We start from the raw sequence: 16,329 nt of genomic DNA, 5'->3' as shown, positions 1-16,329 counted from the left end.
ACGACAAGAGACGACCTTTGAGACTCGAGAAGCTCTCTCCAAAAACAAACGAAAAGAAGCGACTTTTGCCTCTTTTGGTCTCTCCCCTTCTCCGGAGAGATCTGCTCTCTCTATCTATCTCTCAATCTGTAAGAAGAAGATTCCCACTTCAGTAAAAGCCCTAACTTTACTTGGGAAAGTTCTTCATCTATCATCCTTCAATCGTCATCATCCATGGCTGATCAACAAACCCTAGATTCCTCTACTCCTCCTCCTACTCAATCCGATGATCTATCTCACTCCCACTCTACTTCCTCTACTACTTCAGCTTCTTCTTCCTCAGATCCATCACTCTTGAGGTCTCTCTCCTTAAGTCGACTCAACGCCGGAGCTCCTGAGTTCGTTCCTGGTCGAACTACTCCTCCGCTGCCTCAACCTCCGAGGATGATTATCCCGCCTCCTCCGCCGCACGGTATGCTTCATATGTATCACCACCAGCCTCCTTTCAATACTCCAGTTCTTGGTCCTGTTCCAATCCAGCCACACTTGGTTCCTGTTCAAAATCACCACCCTCATCATCGCTTTCATCAGCATCATCATCACAATCGTCATCAGAATCAGCAATATGTCCCGGTGAGGAATCACGGAGAGTATCAGCAGCGTGGTGGTGTCGGTGGTGAGCAGGAACCGGATTTGGTTTCAAAGAAGAATGATCGGAGAGATCATAGTAAGAGAGAATCTAAGAACGATCAAGTGACTGAAACTGGAGCTTCTGTTTCTATTGATTCAAAAACTGGTTTGCCTGAAGATTCTATCCAGAAGATTGTGAATCAGGTGATTAGATTCAGACATTGACACTCTTTTAAGACCACATGTGATCTTAAATCTAATCCAGTTTGGTTTCAGGTTGAATACTATTTCAGTGACTTGAACTTGGCTACTACAGATCATCTCATGAGATTCATTTGCAAGGATCCTGAAGGATATGGTAAGATGATGTCTGTTTGCTAAGTCATATGAGTTCGTTTTGCATAAAAGTGTAATAATCTTTTTGTTCCAATTCTTAATTGGTGATTTCAGTGCCTATTCATGTTGTTGCGTCGTTCAAGAAAATTAAAGCTGTCATTAACAATAATTCTCAGCTTGCCGCAGTGCTACAGAACTCAGCTAAGCTTGTGAGTTCTTTATGTTAGTGTGTATTGGTCAATAACTTTTATACGTGAGATTTTATGTTCTAACTTTTGACTGAGTCATCTCACAGTTTGTTAGTGAAGATGGAAAGAAAGTGAGACGCATAAGTCCGATTACTGAGTCGGCTATAGAAGAGCTTCAGGTACTTGACTCATTCCTGCTATTCCTATATTTCTGTATAGTGTATACTGGATAATGCTAATAAATATTATTATATACAGTCTCGCATTATTGTTGCTGAGAATCTCCCTGAGGATCATTGCTACCAAAACCTGATGAAGATTTTTTCAACTGTTGGAAGGTACACAACTGTTTCATCTTGTTCTAAAACCTAGAATCTACTTTTTCTTTCTTTTTATACACTTGAGGTTTTCTAAAATTATGAGTGTTTGTCTTCAGTGTGAAGAACATCCGTACCTGCCAGCCTCAAAATAATGGAAGCGGTGCTCCACCCGCAGCGAGATCAGCAGCTAAAAGCGATGGTACGCTTTTCAGTAACAAGGTAACTAGATGGACCCATGCGGCTTTGTGTTTGCCTCGTAGTTTTGGATTAACTGGATGCAAAATTGATGTCTCTTTTACATGTTCTTATAGGTCCATGCTTTTGTTGAGTATGAGATTGTTGAGCTAGCCGAGAGAGCAGTAATGCCTCACCTACACATATTTTCAGACTCTATATATTTTGATGCCTCTTGTGCTAATGTGGTTAACTGAAGGCATGTTACTGTACAGGTTACCGAGTTAAGTGAAGCGGGAAATTGGAGGAGCGGTCTTAAAGTCCGGTTGATGCTAAAGCATCAGGTATGTGGTTTTAAGTTTGACAAACACACTGTGCCTTTGCCCGTCCTTTCTCACTCTAATAAGCCGAGTCCAGATATCTTAGTAGTTGAGAACATTCTGTGAATTAAAAATGTCATCTGTCTGGGTTAATTAATGTCAGTTCCACTTGGCTTATATGTTATTATTCTATCATACAGACGAAGGAACCAAAACAAGGTCAAGGGCGAGGAAGAAAAGGACATGATGCAGATGTAGAACATGAGGAAGATGATGCTACAACATCCGAGCAGCAGCCGATTGAGAAACAATCTGATGACTGTTCTGGGGAATGGGATACACATATGCAAGAGCAGCCAATAGTAAGTAGACTAAATACGTTATTGGGTCTCTGCTTTGTTATCCATGGATGAATCTAAACTTTGCCACATAACAGGGAGAGGATCAAGGGAATGAGAAAGCGGCTGGGCAGAGAAAAGGGCGTAACAGAGGTAGAGGAAAGGGACGAGGACGAGGGCAACCACACCAGAACCAAAACCAGAACAACAACCACAGCCATAACCAAAACCACAACCACAATGGGCGAGGAAATCATCATCATCATCATCATCATCAAGTGGGAACACAACCTTCGAACAATCCAATGAACAACATGGAGCAACCAGGCATGGGGAAACAGCAACCACCTGGACCACGAATGCCTGATGGGACCAGAGGATTCTCAATGGGACGGGGAAAGCCGGTTATGGTTCAGGCAGAGTGATCCAGAGCTGTTTTGAAAAGGAGGTGATGTGGAATTGTGAATGGTCAAAAAGGGAGATAAATAGAGAGAGAGCAAGAGAGAAAGAGAGAGATTTATCCTTCCCATGGGGATTGGCTAGTTTTGCAGACTTTATATTTGTCTTACTTACTTCGAAATACTTTTCAATTACGCTTCTCTTACAAGGAAACAACAAAAAAACTACATTTTCCTCATATAGTGTACGTGTAATGAAACAGCAATTTCAGTTAATATTTTGTCCTAAAAGCTTTTCTAATGAAATAATGACATTTTTATCTTGTCACTGCTGACAAAAAAGAAGGTATTGTATAAGTAACAGTTAACATATGATCATAATTAATTAAGTTAAATATTTTTAAAAAATCTACTTAAATGGTGTGACCTTGGGTATCCTTATACACTCAGAGCCAATAATAAGACACTGTTTGCTAAATGACCCAATAACAAGACAATAACTCAATAAGCGTAACAAATAATAAGCCCAAATAGTAAAGGCCCATTAGAAAACCTAGAACGCTTCCAGTTTGGGGAGGGGGTAAACCTAAAACCAGTAATAAGCCTTATTTCTGCCAGATTTCTCTCGATCCGCTTCTTCTCGGCGTCACGGCTATGGAGGTACGTGCTTACGGTGTTTCTTAGAGTTTGTTGAGACAATTTTTGTAAACCAATAATAATCCATTTTGAAACGTGTAATACACGCTTCTCTATGTTATTTTTTAATCCTTGTGTTTGTAGAAAACAAAGAATAAAACTCCACCACCACGTCCAGATGATGATGAGCTGAGAAGTATTATGTTGGAGAGACTTTCAATTGCCGCTGCCAGAGGCGGGTTGGAGATGGAGGAGAAGCTGAAGTCCAGATTTGTTGGCCTTGATATTCCATCATGCAGCTTTGTGTTCCCTAAAGGTCGTGATCACCATATTTACAAGCAAAAAATTGCTGAGTACACCAAGTCTCCTCCTCTTCATTCTCCTCCTCCTCTCCCACCGGGCCTAGTTGATCAATGCTGTTTAAAGTATAACCCTCTGGAGCAAGTTGCTATTATCGACGAACTGTCTGCGTTTACAGTTAGAGTCCCTGAAGGAGGCATGACGCGCAAGGAACTTGGTATCATTAAGTTCACAGCCCAATTTGTGTTGCGGTATGGGCAATATTTTCGGTTGGCTCTACGGGATAGAGTGTCTACTGATACTGAGTTCAAGTTTCTGGATAAGGGAGATTCAAGGGCTCACTTTTTCTCTCTTCTTTTTCTTGGGTATAGTCATCTATTAAGGGCTTGGGAATATCCTCTGGTTGGTATGGATGTTCTTGTTGACGGTTTTCTCAGTGCTTTGAATTCTTTCAAGGAAAAGCTAGAGGGTGATGAGGAGCTAGTGGACAAGATTAAGACTGATAGGCATGATTTTGTTGTTTGTGATGAATATTTTGCTGACCTCGAGAACAAAGCCCTTGAACTCAAACTCAAAACAATGGCTAGGATGCATCATCCTCTGAATAAACACGATTCTCAGGGTACACTCAGGGTGCCACCTGTCCTTGTCTTGTTTAGAGTTGGAATCCCTCAAGGAGGCATGATGCGCAAGGAGCTTGGTTTAATGAAGTTCACAGCCATGTTTGTGGTGCGTTATGGGAATGATTTTTGGGATGCTCTGTGGGATAGAGTGTCTAGTACTGAAACAGAGTTTCAGTTTCTGAAGAGGAATCCTGGAAATGATAGAGGAATGCTTCTTTTCTCTCAGCTTCTTCTTGCTTTTGGTAATGTAGTACAACCTTGGGGACTGTGCCCGAGAGAGAGTAACCCGCCCGCTCGTATGGAAGCTGTTCTCGAGGGGTTTTTCACTGCTTTTAGTGCTTTCAAGAAAAAGCAAGAGGATGAGGAGGACGAGGTAGTGAACAAGCTTGTGACTGATAGGCGTGATTTTGTGGTTAGTGAGACTTTTCAGTATTTTCTTGACATAGAGGAGTCTACTCCTCTACCTGAAAGGCTTCCGCTGCGTCAAACAGGATCTATGTTTGCTCGTCGACATCCAATGGTGCAACAACCACCTCTTCTATGAGGTGATTTTGTCAATTTTGGATAGTATAATTTATGATCTAAATTTTGTATGTACTATTGACCAAATAAATTTTAGTAACCTAACTTCATACACCTTTTAGTTTGTATGACCATGTGATTTCAATAGTTTTTATATTGAGTTTGGATGAATTAGATGTCTTTAAAAAATGTTATAATGAGTTAGACACGTAGATAAAGAAGAGTAAAGAAAATAACATTAAAGTTGTTAGAATAAATATGTGTATTAAATAAAATTAAAATTTTCTCAATTAGTACATCGCTATATATATTGTCTTTACAATATAGATGTGGTTAATTATCCAAATGTAATATTAATAGTATTGTAGTTACTGTTCATCTGATCATAAACTAATAAACAAAGGTATCATTGTTTTTAAGTTATTATCATGTTATAATATCATCATGTTGTATTATTATATCATCGAAATAAAAAAAAGGTTAACAACATGTTATTTTATTCGATTTTTCACTATTGTATAGTATAGTTTCACATTCTTGAACAAAAAAATCGTGCTAACCATAACTAATTAAACGAAAAAATTGAGGAATATTTACCTAAGTAACGTTAATAAAATGCTTTCATAGCAAAATAAAGTAATAAACGATCCCTAATTTACTGAATTTTAGAATAAACGAAATGTAAAGAATTAAAAGAAAATAAAGAGAGACAAGTGATGTTATCAAAAAGTAAGAAAAACAAGAACCGTCCGTTTCATACTTGTGTCTTGTTGTACTTGTTAAACTTGAATCCCGTGTTCGCGACTTTGCGATAGATTCTCTCAAATCCAATTCCAATGGCGGATCCATCTTCTCAAAACCCTAACCTCGCCACTCCCCCTCCTCCTTCTTCTCCTTCACCAACCCATCAAATTCAATCTGGAACCTCGGAATTATCGCCACCGTCTCGACCGCCTTGCTCTACCTTGTCCTTTCTCAAGACTGCTAACCGACCAAAACTCCGTGTGACATCTGAATTCGACAGCGATAGTCTCCTTTTCTTAAACAAAGTGTCTTGTAAGCTCTTCGATAACCTTGCCAAGCTTAAACTCTCGTTTCAGAACAATTCCCAGCGCGAGATTTCACAGCCTCAGGTCTCTTTTACTTCCAAACACGTTTCTGTTCTCTATGATGTCGAAGAGAAGAATACTTTCATTAAGAGCACTCTCGATGTTCACCCGCGTCTTCAGCTCCGAGCTCTTCATAATGTTAAGGTACATATCTCTACTTCTTCCTAATTATCACCGTTTGTTACAATAAAGGATTGATTTTTTCCTGGAACACTTTGTCAATTTGATGAACTGTGCGCAGAGAAACCTTCTTGTCAACTAAATGATCAAATTGGGCGTAATTTGTCATCTATGGAACAGAACAATTTATGTGATTGATTGTTGAATGGTGGTCATATTGATAGGATTTGTGGTACCTTATATCATTGGTTTTGGTTTCCTTTTCTGTTGAGCATCTCACAATGATAGAATCTGATTGTTTCTGAGTGGGACATTGCTGTGCAACTAACTACCACTAGCTATTGAAACTTAACATTTTCTTTTATAGTTTTGGATTTCGGTTGTATGCTAGTGATTATGTTGGGTTTTTTCTAATGTATTTATCGGTTTAACTGTGTGTTGTTACAGGCACAACAAGGAGAAGTTGCTATGGAGGCAAATCTGACTGAACCTGGCTACTCTCTGGAGCTTTCATCACCTGTGCCTATTGGTTACGTGAGTGGCCATCTCTTACATTGTCTATTTGGTTTTGCAACTGCAGTAGTATCAATTACCGGTAAATTGTTTTCTTGCTTGGTTGGGAGTTTTCTTTAAATGCTAATTATAATCCCATATGGTTTACTCTTCCTGCAGCCAAGAGCAACTCTTAAATTCCCACTTGGCGAAATTTCGTTACAAGAAAAAGATGAGGAGGAGGAGGAGAAGCAGAAAAGAACTTTATCTGTTAATGGGATCCTCAAACGTCAAGTTATGAATGGTGTTTGTACCGCTCTATACACAGATGAAGAGTTGAGGCTGAGATATGCTTATAAGGTTCCTGACTTTTACAAAATCCCTTCTCTGCTTTTTATGTGTTACTACAATTCAATAACTTATACAAGGTTGCACATGCATGAACATATCCTTCGTCCCCCAACTTCTGGTTCTGACATCAAAATATTTTCCTTTCTCATACAGGATGATGCATTGTCTTTCATCCCAAGTATTTCCCTTCCTTCCAATGCTGCATCATTTGCATTCAAACGGCGGTTTAGCCCTTCAGATAAGTTGAGGTTAGTGGCCTCATTGTGTTCTCTCTTACTCTCTCTCTCTTCTGGTAGAAACATCTCATCTGCTACAATCAGTTTCATATAATATTATGATGATTACTATATATGCAGCTATTGGTACAACTTTGATTCAAACATGTGGAGTGCTGTGTACAAACGCACATATGGTAAAGACTACAAATTAAAAGCTGGCTATGATTCTGATGTTCGCCTTGGCTGGGCATCTCTCTGGGTAAATCATCAACCTTTAGTTTTCTTTTCTCTCTTCTCTCATCAGCGTAATCTTTTTACTCGCTTAAGCCCGAATCCGAGTCATACGAGTAAGATGCTATAGCATATAGAACATTCATTCACCACACAATTGTACCTAATGATGCATCTACCATCTAATAATATCTAAGGGACACCATCACTCTTGAGCAAGCTTTTGTTTGAGTGAGTTGTGACCATGCATGAGTCTCATTTTTTAACCGTGGCAGGTTGGTGATGAAGCTGGAAAAGTGAAAACGACACCAATGAAGATGAAAGTCCAGTTCATGCTTCAAGTTCCACAAGATGACATCAAATCATCAGTCTTGATGTTCCGAGTCAAGAAAAGATGGGACATTTGATGAAATCTTTGAATAAATCATCTCTTAGTTTCACTTTCTTTAATCTCTCTATAAAACCCATAAAAGTTGTTTGTTTCTCCTTATATATCAAATCTTTTGCAAAGTAGATACAAAAGCTTAGAGTGAATAATTGCAATTGTATTTCTGTAGCTTTTTTTTAAATGATCTTTTTCACACGTGTGAGACTAGTATAAATGTTGCTAATTTTCGTTTCCAGTATAAAAAGGTACATTGCTTTTACCTTCACTTTTTAACCCAAATCAATTTTAACCACTAATATTAAAATTATGCTAAAATAGAATATTTTTCTCACAACGAAAAATTAATAAAAAAGTATTGTTGGCTTATTTCCTCCGTTATTGTTTTTGTATGCATTTGGTCTGTGTGTTGTGTTGTTTATCTTCTTCTTCTTCAACCCGACCAAATACACATCCGACGGGGAAAAAGAGTTCCGACAAGAATCGAGAACTGAAAGATTTGTCATTTGTCTCTCAAATATCTGTGGAGAGAAGAGAAATTGGAATAAAGAAGACAGTGTTGTGAGAGAGAGAGAGAGAGAGAGAGATGAGTTCGTCTCTACCTCTGAGGCTACTTCTTCCTCTTACAACTTCTCTGATTTCTCCTCCTCCTCCTCCTCCAGATTCTTTCCATGCTCCTTCGTCGTTCAGATCGAAAAACCCTAATTTCAAACGCCGATTGTCTTCTTCTTCCTGTTGTTCTTCCCAGTCGCAGCTTTTCTCTGGGAGATGCAGATCCTATTCGCGGTGTGTTACCATGGTATCGTTTGATTCTCTCTCTCTCATTGTTTGCTAATTCTCATTGAGTTTTTGTGCTAAATTGCTTGATCAGCATTAGTTTGATCAATTTCGGAAAGTGATTGAATTCGTAGGACTGTGTTTAGAATGATCCATGTTTTGTTTCATCAAAGTTTGTATTTTCTTCCCATTTATAGATTTCGACCTGAAATTTTATCCTAGGTGTTATTTACTCTCTATCGCTTTCGTCTTCAATGTAGTAGTTAGGTGGGATTCCAGTGTTTTAATGGCCTTTGCTGACTTATTCAAGAATCAAGATTTCACTCTATTTAAACTTCATTGTATATCAAAGCTTTTGATGGTTGTATGTGTGTCTTTGAGTCCTTAGTGTTTATAAGACTACATTGTATCTTATCATGTACGTAATGTCTCAAAGTTGTAGATTTTGTTTTAGGGGGTGGTTTCTGTCTCAAAGTTGGTTCTCTGGTTCACTTTAATTGGGTTTTCTTGGTCTTAAAAGCATGTTGCTGCACTCCTTGAAACATCAGCTTTGATTTGTAAAAGTAAAAGATATTTAGTTTCTCAAGTTTCATCATGATAGTGTAAGCTTGAGAGTTTGTGTTTGTGTCTCTCTTCCCAAAAGTCTTTTGCAGTTGTTGTTTTTTCCGGCTTTTCTCTGATGATGTACGTTTAATGGCTGTTTCTTATATGCTGTGTATAGTGCTTACCAGAACACATGAGAAATCAAGAGAACACAGAAATCTTGACAGATAAAGATGACCACATTGAATGTGTGCTTGAATCGGATGAAGATTCTGGCCTCAGGATTCCGACTCAAGCACAGGCTATCGTTGAAGGATCTGGTTCAGTTGCAGTGTCAGAGCTAAAACCCGCTGCTGATGTAGATTACATACAAGTAAGACTAGTTTCTCTGCAAATTCAGCACGCAGCCTTACATGAAGGACATTAAACTCTTATATCACTCTTTAGGCTTTATGTTGTAAACTATACTTGTTGATTGGCAGATTTTGGAATATCATGAGTCTTTTAGCTTGTTGTAACCGTGTATGTTTAAATCGACAGGAGCTATTGGCGATACAGCAGCAAGGTCCTAGATCAATTGGCTTCTTTGGGACAAGAAATATGGGTTTCATGCATCAAGAACTGATTGAGATACTTAGCTACGCCATGGTTATAACCGTAAGTCATTAGAACTTCATCCTCTTGTGTTTGACTCCGATCCATTTAAAACATCTCTCGAATAATTCGGTTTCTTGCAGAAAAATCATATATACACATCAGGTGCATCTGGAACTAATGCTGCAGTCATCAGAGGTGCATTGAGAGCAGAGAGACCAGAGCTGCTTACAGTAATTCTACCCCAAAGTTTGAAAAAACAACCTCCTGAGAGCCAAGAACTATTGTCTAAAGTAAGCAAAAACTGCATGTTCAAAAGTCAGAATCTTGTTGCGTCTCTGATTTATTACATCTGAAACTCTTGTCTGTATTGCTATGGTCAATTTACAGGTACAAAACGTGGTAGAAAAGCCACATAATGACCATTTGCCATTGTTAGAAGCCAGCAGGTTTGTGAATAAAAAACCATTGATATACCTTTGGTGAAGATGGAATCTGAACCTCATTGGTTAATATATATTTATGTGCAGGTTGTGTAATATGGACATCATATCACAAGTTCAACAAGTGATCTGCTTCGCGTTTCATGACAGTAAGCTTCTTATGGAGACATGTCAAGAAGCCAAAAATCTGCGCAAGATTGTCACTCTCTTCTACCTCGATTGATTCACATTCACTCTTTATTTTCTTCTCGTTACAAAACAGAGAAGATAATCCTCCTTGTAAATTATGAATCTTGATTAAACAAACACACACAACCACAATTATATTCTTTTGTCTAAATTTTGATACACATCAGTGCTATTTTTATAGGATTATTTCTCAACTACTATTCGTCAGTTCACATCTCTGTAACAAAACAATTTAGCTCCGGTAGATTCCCATTAAAAAATATGACTTTTAATATAATAAAGCACAAAACTTTGATTAGCTTTCTACGCAGAAACATTTTTTCACTCTTTAGTCGTCGCTGATTTGTTTGCGTTGGTTGATCCGATGGAAAACGCCGGTAAAGCTACGTCACTCCAATCGTCCCGTGATTTATTCCACCGGTTGATGAGCGAGAATTCTTCTGGTAAACAACAAATCCCAAAAATTTCTCAGATCAATAGTTTTTTTTTTTTCTTTCTCTGAAGCATTATGTGAAATGGTTTAGGTGGTTGGGAGAAGAGTTGGGAAGCAGGAGCAACTCCATGGGACTTAGGAAAACCAACTCCGGTTATTGCGCATCTCGTCGAGACTGGTTCTTTGCCTAATGGCAGAGCTCTAGTTCCTGGTTGTGGAACTGTATGTTCTTCAATACTCTTTTGTCTCTTTTTAATAAGTCAACACTTGAAAATCAAACTTGCTTCAGCTTCTTTGCTTGATATAAAGTTAAAGTACTCAGCTTTCTTGTTATTGAAGCCATTTTGTTCTTTGAGTTTTTGCTTCCTGCTAGAGTACTGTGGCCATTGAGTAGTAGTACTGTTAGATCTGTTCTGTTGTACATGCACCTGCCTTGTGTCATTGGTTTTTGCAGGACTTGCTGATTGTCTTACTAAGTGTAAGATGTTATGGTTTTTGTAGGGTTATGATGTGGTGGCAATGGCCTCCCCTGATCGTCATGTTGTTGGATTGGATATATCTAAAACTGCGGTTGAGCGATCAACAAAGGTTTGAATAGTTCTGATTTGGAAATGAGATGGACATGCTCATGTCCTCATATATGTAGCCTTGCATTGTTGGTTTTTTAACAATGCTTGTTTTGAGTCGGAGTATTGCCTCTGATACCTATTTCAAACTTAGTACGTTTTAACACATTTTGTTTAATCTCAATGCAGAAGTTTTCTACATTGCCAAATGCAAAATACTTCTCCTTCTTGAGTGAAGACTTTTTCACTTGGGAGCCAGCTGAAAAATTCGATCTCATTTTCGATTATACGTATGTAAACAGTCTAGATGTGTGTTTCTGGTTCATACAAATGTGACTTTAGCTTATATATCACTGCATTTTGACTATTCTCGCAGCTTCTTCTGTGCCTTTGAACCGGGCGTGAGACCTCTATGGGCACAACGAATGGAAAAACTTCTGAAACCTGGTGGAGAGCTTATAACATTGATGTTTCCTGTGAGAATCATAACATCTCTCTTTTCTCTGATCCGCTTCCTTACATTTCAGTAGTTTCTGAAAAACAATGTGTCCTTCTGCAGATTGATGAACGTTCTGGAGGTCCTCCTTATGAAGTATCTGTGTCTGAGTAAGAATCTACTGTTATCTCTTTTACTAAGAGCATTATTACTGAAATATTCTGCTTGATATTCACTTTGTAATCTCTCAATATGTAGATACGAGAAGGTTCTGATTCCACTGGGGTTTGAGGCAATCTCCATTGTTGATAACGAACTTGCTGTAGGACCACGCAAGGTAAAACACTAACATGAACTTTCAAATATGCCTTTAGATATAACTCAATGGAGAATTTCAGTTTCGGTTTAATAATTGGAAGATAATGTTACATTGGAATCAATTTCAGGGAATGGAGAAGCTTGGAAGATGGAAGAAATCTTCCACATTTCACTCCACCTTGTGATTTGTGATAGATACTCATATGCTTATATCTGGATGTTTTGTGAATTTGTCACTGAGAAATTAAACTTGTAGGGCATATTGAAAGAGATGGGAATCTGAAAAAGTATTTGTAAACACATGTGATGATATTCAACGTTTCTCCTTATAATCAAAGGCAAAATTATAGTTTGCTACTTTGCTTTGTGTTCACCAGATGGTTGTGTTTTTTTTAGGTTTGATTAATCTTTTTTTGGGTTCTTAATTGTCCAGAATGTTGAATAAGTCTTGATGACTTTTTCCCTGATCCAGTGCATCTACTCTTTTAGATTTTATTGCTTTGAAACATATTTCTACGTCGTAGTAAATTCTAAAGCAGAACTGGTTATATATAATATGCCAAGTTTGGTTATAGAACTCAGCAAAGAAGCAATACATCAGCTGTAAGCAAAAGAATCTTTCCATGCTGTTTCTAATCTCAGTGATCTAGGTACCAATGGAGATCAAAGAGCCTTATGGTAACATCTTCACATCTAACTTTGTTTCTTTTCTTTTCGCGGATCGATTTCGATTTTAAATGACTGCTGATGAATATTTTTCACACTCTTATAATGAGATATGAATGCATTATCAAGAAGATAACGATTATGATGTTTCTAATGTTGTTGCATGTTTTTGTTGTTTTTTTAAGGCGGATGGGAAAAGCTATGGGTAGAAGGAAAAACATTGTGGGATTTAGGAGAAGCAACTCCCATTGTTGTGCAGCTCTGCGAAACGGGTTCATTGCCTAATGGAAGAGCTTTAGTTCCATGATGTGGCACCGTTAGTCCTTTGATTTCTACTTCTTTTTGTCACACTCTGATTCTTTCTTGTAAGATTTCCATTGTCTAAAAATAGGTGTTTTGGCAGGGTTATGATGTGGTTGTGATGGCAAACCCTGACCGTCATGTTGTTGGACTCGATCTTTCAAAAACCTCTGTAGAAAGATCAACAAAGGTTTGTGTTCTAAATTTGATGCTTGAATAAAACCTGAAAATTTGATGTTTAACTCTCAAATGCAGATGTTCTCTTCACTGTCTAATGCAAAACATTTCTCCTTTTTGGAAGAAGATTTCTTCACTTGGGAGCCAACCGAAAAATTTGACCTCATTTTCGACTACAAGTATACTTCTTTCCTCTTATAACTTAAAATGGTTTGATTTCTTGGCTCATATGAAGAGAATAACAAACTCGGCCTGATATATATGTCTACAATTTCTGATAATTCTCACCTATTTAAAAAGAGGTTCAGACACAACATTCATCGCCTGTGACTGTGATGCTCAAACACAAGGATTATCAAAGATTCAAAGTTCAGGTACAGTCAGAACTTACTGGCTCAGGAAAAGATCCAAACTTCGCCAACAAAGATGAAATTGATCCGCCAGGAACAAACTGCATCATAATATTCAACGAATCACTCTCTCTTACAGTACCCAAGTATCTCTGCAAAAACAAAGATAATAAGAAGAATGCATGTGGAACAGACATTAAACATATGAGAAATAGCTGAATGGATTCGCCAACACACAACAATGTTCGGATGTGAAAGATTCTTAAGAAGTTGTACTTCTTCCTCGCGAGCCACCAGAACTTTTGTTCAACTTTAGCTAGGCAAATGAATAGAAACTCTTAAGTAAGCAGCATTTTAGATGAAAGTGAGGCCAACCAATGATGGCTCGCAAAATCTTATACTCAGTTAAATTTCTCATTATTGTCCAAAAAAGGCTTAAATAAGCTTCAGGCCTTACCTCCTTTGTGTCCAAATTTGTGCCGTTCTTCATCCTCGTCAATGTAGCCTTTAAAAAGTTTTAAGTGTTCAAACTCAGAAGCAAAACACCAACTCTTCTTTCTACCTGAAAATCCAACTATCAAGATAAGATTGCACATAGTTTCAATAAGAGCAGTGAAATGATTTTGGTGTGCAGCTTAAATATGTTCCCTAAGTTCACTAGGCCAAATGGGTGACAATAAAGTTTCACAAACAACAACTCATACGAGAAGCTCATCTGTACAAGAAAACAGAAACATGAATGGGATAATGGCAGTCATGGTTTTAAAAACATAAAACTTGCAATCATATATTGTAATAACCTCATGGATAGAACTGGAAGGGTGAGACATTTTTGACGACTTTGGGGGTCTAAAATGCTGAACAACCGATGTTTTTAATCCACTACATACTTGAAGGTAGGAGAAGAGTTGAAGATGACATTGGAGCAGAAGCACTATATGGGGTTCAGATGTAACATTTCCATGTCCAAGTGCGTTTCTGCAGAGAGCTTCAAGTCATCAAAAATCACCAACCACCACTAAATGTGAACTTTATAGTTATCTAAAATTATCACTACCATCAGATATCATCTAGAATCAATCGTAACTAAAAAAAAAAAACAACTTTCAAAAACTAGATAATAACATATAGGAGCTAGCAACATGTATACTATTTCACTTTTTTTAGAGTTTCTAAGCCAATCAGAAGGCTCTATTTCACACCCACTCGCACAAAGTGAGCGTTGAGCACGTGAGAGCAATTCTGTGGGTGTACCCCTTTCCAAAACACGCTTTTTTCAATCGACGCATCTGTCTCCAAAATCCCCATCGCGTGAATATTTTGTTTGTTACTTCTTCTCTATGTAAACCGAACCGCAAATCAATTCTAATTTATTTCAATACCATTTAAACCTAACCGAAATCAATTGAAATTAGTAATGACTAACCGAAGAATTTAAGGAAATTCCGACAACAGAAGAAGGGAGTATACGGGAGAGCTCGCGAATCACCGCCGGAGCGATGGAGTAAAATTGGTACGATTTTGAAAAAGAGAAGCGTGGTGGAAGAATTTCGGATTAGGATTTTGATAGTGTGTAAACGACGGTGGTGATCCATGAGCTCCGACGACGGCGAACCTCACTGAGTTTGTGTGTGATTCGAAAACGTAACGTTTCATGTTTAGCATAGTTTAATTAGATATAGTGCCCATTTAATCAGGCCCATTAATATTATTCGGCCCATTGGTTTCCTTTTACATAACATATGGGCAAACCGTATGCAAGAGCTTTTATAACATTAATGTTTCCTGTAAGAAGCATCTCTCTCATTACAACACATATATCGTGATTCTGAAATGTTTCTTTATTGATTATGTTATGCAGTTAGCTGATCGCGTTGGTGGGTCTCCTTACCAAGAATCAGTCTCAGCGTTTAAATTTTCATCTTCTCCTTGGACCCTAACCTTTTTCATAACTCTAACAACTCTCTTAATTAATATCTCACTTTGGTTAAAATGTTTTGTAGCTATGAAGAGCTTTTGATTCCCTTGGGATTTGAGGTAATCTCTATTGTGGATAACGAACTTGCTCCTGATACACGCAAAGTAAACAAGAAACAGTCTCTAGTTTCTTTGTGAACAAGAAAGATTTTAAAAGAAAAAGTTTAATATTTGAAATCAATATTTAGGGAATGGAAAAAGTTGGCAGATGGAAGAAGAAGAATTCATTGTAATGATCCTCAATACCATCACAATCACACTATACCATGGCTCTCTATATACATCAATAAAGATTACAGTTTTGGATCTCCTATAGTAAGAACCGAGTGTACTATTTACACGTCTAGATGAATAAATGGGTCCAATGTTTCAGTTTTTTAATAATTATATGTGTAGTTGCATATACCTTATAAACAAACATTTATGGGTGACTTTGTTGTGAAATTACAAGTCCCTTTCTCTTTATGGTATATGCCAAATTTTCATCCATAATATACCTTACTGAATTTGGCATATACCTTAAGGAGAAAGAGGTGTGTAAGACAACGCAGTCACACTTCAAATATATTTTTGTCGTTATCCGTTTTATAAACCAATGTCGGCAGTTTCACTTTTAATTTTAAATCGAGAGAGATTGGAAGTTATGCCATACTCTGTTTTGGAGATAAGAATGTTCACCACTAGCAAATGGAAATAGTGTTGTAATTGACCGCTAAATGCTCACTTTGGTATCAAACTTAGTGATGTTTTAGCCAAAAACATCTTGTGAACATTTTAGCAAATCAAATTAGTGTGTAAAAATCGTGGATAGATATTGTGACAGAAAAATATAGATATTGGATATATTCCTTACACCATTCCCCAATATATTTTCATACTAAAAATGGAGT

General features: G+C 37.7%; 6 protein-coding genes and 1 pseudogene across 11 annotated transcripts; 6 read left to right on the top strand and 1 right to left on the bottom strand.

Annotated features, from left to right (window-relative positions):
* Positions 1–26: 26 nt before the first annotated feature.
* LARP6b (RNA-binding protein) lies at positions 27–3,010 on the top strand. Of its 2 annotated transcripts, NM_129959.3 has the most exons (10): positions 27–813; positions 886–967; positions 1,060–1,154; positions 1,241–1,312; positions 1,392–1,471; positions 1,570–1,672; positions 1,765–1,812; positions 1,903–1,971; positions 2,148–2,309; positions 2,384–3,010. In NM_129959.3, exons 1-10 carry the CDS (start codon positions 214–216, stop codon positions 2,708–2,710), a joined length of 1,638 nt encoding a protein of 545 aa, NP_566004.1. In that variant the 5' UTR covers positions 27–213; the 3' UTR covers positions 2,711–3,010. The 2 variants fall into 2 exon arrangements, with proteins under 2 accessions (NP_566004.1, NP_850406.1); NM_180075.2 differs by lacking the exon at positions 1,765–1,812.
* A 322-nt stretch (positions 3,011–3,332) lies between these two features.
* On the top strand, positions 3,333–4,933 carry AT2G43960 (SWAP (Suppressor-of-White-APricot)/surp domain-containing protein). The gene is made up of 2 exons (NM_129958.2): positions 3,333–3,343; positions 3,464–4,933. Exons 1-2 carry the CDS (start codon positions 3,338–3,340, stop codon positions 4,784–4,786), a joined length of 1,329 nt encoding a protein of 442 aa, NP_181924.2. The 5' UTR covers positions 3,333–3,337; the 3' UTR covers positions 4,787–4,933.
* Positions 4,934–5,458: 525 nt separating this feature from the next.
* Positions 5,459–7,929, top strand: OEP37 (chloroplast outer envelope protein 37). Of its 2 annotated transcripts, NM_129957.4 has the most exons (6): positions 5,459–6,017; positions 6,441–6,527; positions 6,666–6,845; positions 6,990–7,084; positions 7,193–7,313; positions 7,561–7,929. In NM_129957.4, the coding sequence occupies exons 1-6, from the start codon at positions 5,601–5,603 to the stop codon at positions 7,690–7,692; spliced, it is 1,032 nt and encodes a 343-aa protein (NP_566003.1). In that variant the 5' UTR covers positions 5,459–5,600; the 3' UTR covers positions 7,693–7,929. The 2 variants fall into 2 exon arrangements, with proteins under 2 accessions (NP_566003.1, NP_850405.2); NM_180074.3 differs by having other exon boundaries at positions 5,516–6,017; positions 7,193–7,921.
* Positions 7,930–8,046: 117 nt separating this feature from the next.
* Positions 8,047–10,423, top strand: AT2G43945 (uncharacterized protein). Its single transcript, NM_180073.4, has 6 exons — positions 8,047–8,469; positions 9,169–9,363; positions 9,531–9,647; positions 9,728–9,877; positions 9,975–10,033; positions 10,115–10,423. Exons 1-6 carry the CDS (start codon positions 8,257–8,259, stop codon positions 10,248–10,250), a joined length of 870 nt encoding a protein of 289 aa, NP_850404.1. The 5' UTR covers positions 8,047–8,256; the 3' UTR covers positions 10,251–10,423.
* Positions 10,424–10,477: 54 nt separating this feature from the next.
* On the top strand, positions 10,478–12,568 carry HOL3 (S-adenosyl-L-methionine-dependent methyltransferases superfamily protein). Its single transcript, NM_180072.3, has 8 exons — positions 10,478–10,659; positions 10,741–10,871; positions 11,151–11,237; positions 11,405–11,505; positions 11,592–11,691; positions 11,775–11,821; positions 11,910–11,988; positions 12,098–12,568. The coding sequence occupies exons 1-8, from the start codon at positions 10,581–10,583 to the stop codon at positions 12,152–12,154; spliced, it is 681 nt and encodes a 226-aa protein (NP_850403.1). The 5' UTR covers positions 10,478–10,580; the 3' UTR covers positions 12,155–12,568.
* Positions 12,569–12,577: 9 nt separating this feature from the next.
* AT2G43932 lies at positions 12,578–13,286 on the top strand (annotated as a pseudogene). Of its 2 annotated transcripts, none has more exons than one of them (3): positions 12,578–12,647; positions 12,752–12,951; positions 13,039–13,286. The 2 variants fall into 2 exon arrangements; another variant differs by lacking the exon at positions 12,578–12,647 and having other exon boundaries at positions 13,039–13,125; positions 13,191–13,286.
* Positions 12,663–15,108, bottom strand: AT2G43930 (Protein kinase superfamily protein; the record flags this gene model as incomplete). Of its 2 annotated transcripts, none has more annotated exons than NM_001337070.1 (6): positions 14,889–15,108; positions 14,263–14,440; positions 13,920–14,177; positions 13,700–13,761; positions 13,504–13,614; positions 12,663–12,785 (listed from the first exon to the last, which is right to left on the bottom strand). In NM_001337070.1, the coding sequence occupies exons 3-6, from the start codon at positions 14,056–14,058 to the stop codon at positions 12,663–12,665; spliced, it is 435 nt and encodes a 144-aa protein (NP_001324440.1). In that variant the 5' UTR covers positions 14,059–14,177; positions 14,263–14,440; positions 14,889–15,108. The 2 variants fall into 2 exon arrangements, with proteins under 2 accessions (NP_001324440.1, NP_001318422.1); NM_001337069.1 differs by having other exon boundaries at positions 13,920–14,024; positions 14,382–14,450; positions 14,889–15,094.
* Positions 15,109–16,329: the final 1,221 nt, after the last annotated feature.

This window comes from Arabidopsis thaliana, chromosome 2, assembly GCF_000001735.4.
Source record: "Arabidopsis thaliana chromosome 2, partial sequence".
Lineage (NCBI taxonomy): Eukaryota > Viridiplantae > Streptophyta > Magnoliopsida > Brassicales > Brassicaceae > Arabidopsis > Arabidopsis thaliana.
Note: the sequence above shows the minus strand (reverse complement) of the source record. Positions and strands in the feature narration are given on the sequence as shown.

Excerpts from the sequence above, each read along its gene's own strand:
- HOL3 (NM_180072.3), top strand. The coding sequence starts at position 10,581 with ATGGAAAACGCCGGTAAAGCTACGTCACTCCAATCGTCCCGTGATTTA. Across the intron at positions 10,872-11,150 it reads TAGTTCCTGGTTGTGGAACT|GGTTATGATGTGGTGGCAAT; the intron begins GTATGTTCTTCA and ends TGGTTTTTGTAG. Across the intron at positions 11,506-11,591 it reads GATCTCATTTTCGATTATAC|CTTCTTCTGTGCCTTTGAAC; the intron begins GTATGTAAACAG and ends CTATTCTCGCAG.
- AT2G43945 (NM_180073.4), top strand. The coding sequence starts at position 8,257 with ATGAGTTCGTCTCTACCTCTGAGGCTACTTCTTCCTCTTACAACTTCT. Across the intron at positions 8,470-9,168 it reads ATTCGCGGTGTGTTACCATG|TGCTTACCAGAACACATGAG; the intron begins GTATCGTTTGAT and ends TGCTGTGTATAG. Across the intron at positions 9,878-9,974 it reads GCCAAGAACTATTGTCTAAA|GTACAAAACGTGGTAGAAAA; the intron begins GTAAGCAAAAAC and ends GTCAATTTACAG.
- OEP37 (NM_129957.4), top strand. The coding sequence starts at position 5,601 with ATGGCGGATCCATCTTCTCAAAACCCTAACCTCGCCACTCCCCCTCCT. Across the intron at positions 6,528-6,665 it reads CACCTGTGCCTATTGGTTAC|CCAAGAGCAACTCTTAAATT; the intron begins GTGAGTGGCCAT and ends CTCTTCCTGCAG. Across the intron at positions 6,846-6,989 it reads GGCTGAGATATGCTTATAAG|GATGATGCATTGTCTTTCAT; the intron begins GTTCCTGACTTT and ends TTTCTCATACAG.
- LARP6b (NM_129959.3), top strand. The coding sequence starts at position 214 with ATGGCTGATCAACAAACCCTAGATTCCTCTACTCCTCCTCCTACTCAA. Across the intron at positions 1,813-1,902 it reads TTGAGCTAGCCGAGAGAGCA|GTTACCGAGTTAAGTGAAGC; the intron begins GTAATGCCTCAC and ends GTTACTGTACAG. Across the intron at positions 1,972-2,147 it reads GGTTGATGCTAAAGCATCAG|ACGAAGGAACCAAAACAAGG; the intron begins GTATGTGGTTTT and ends TCTATCATACAG.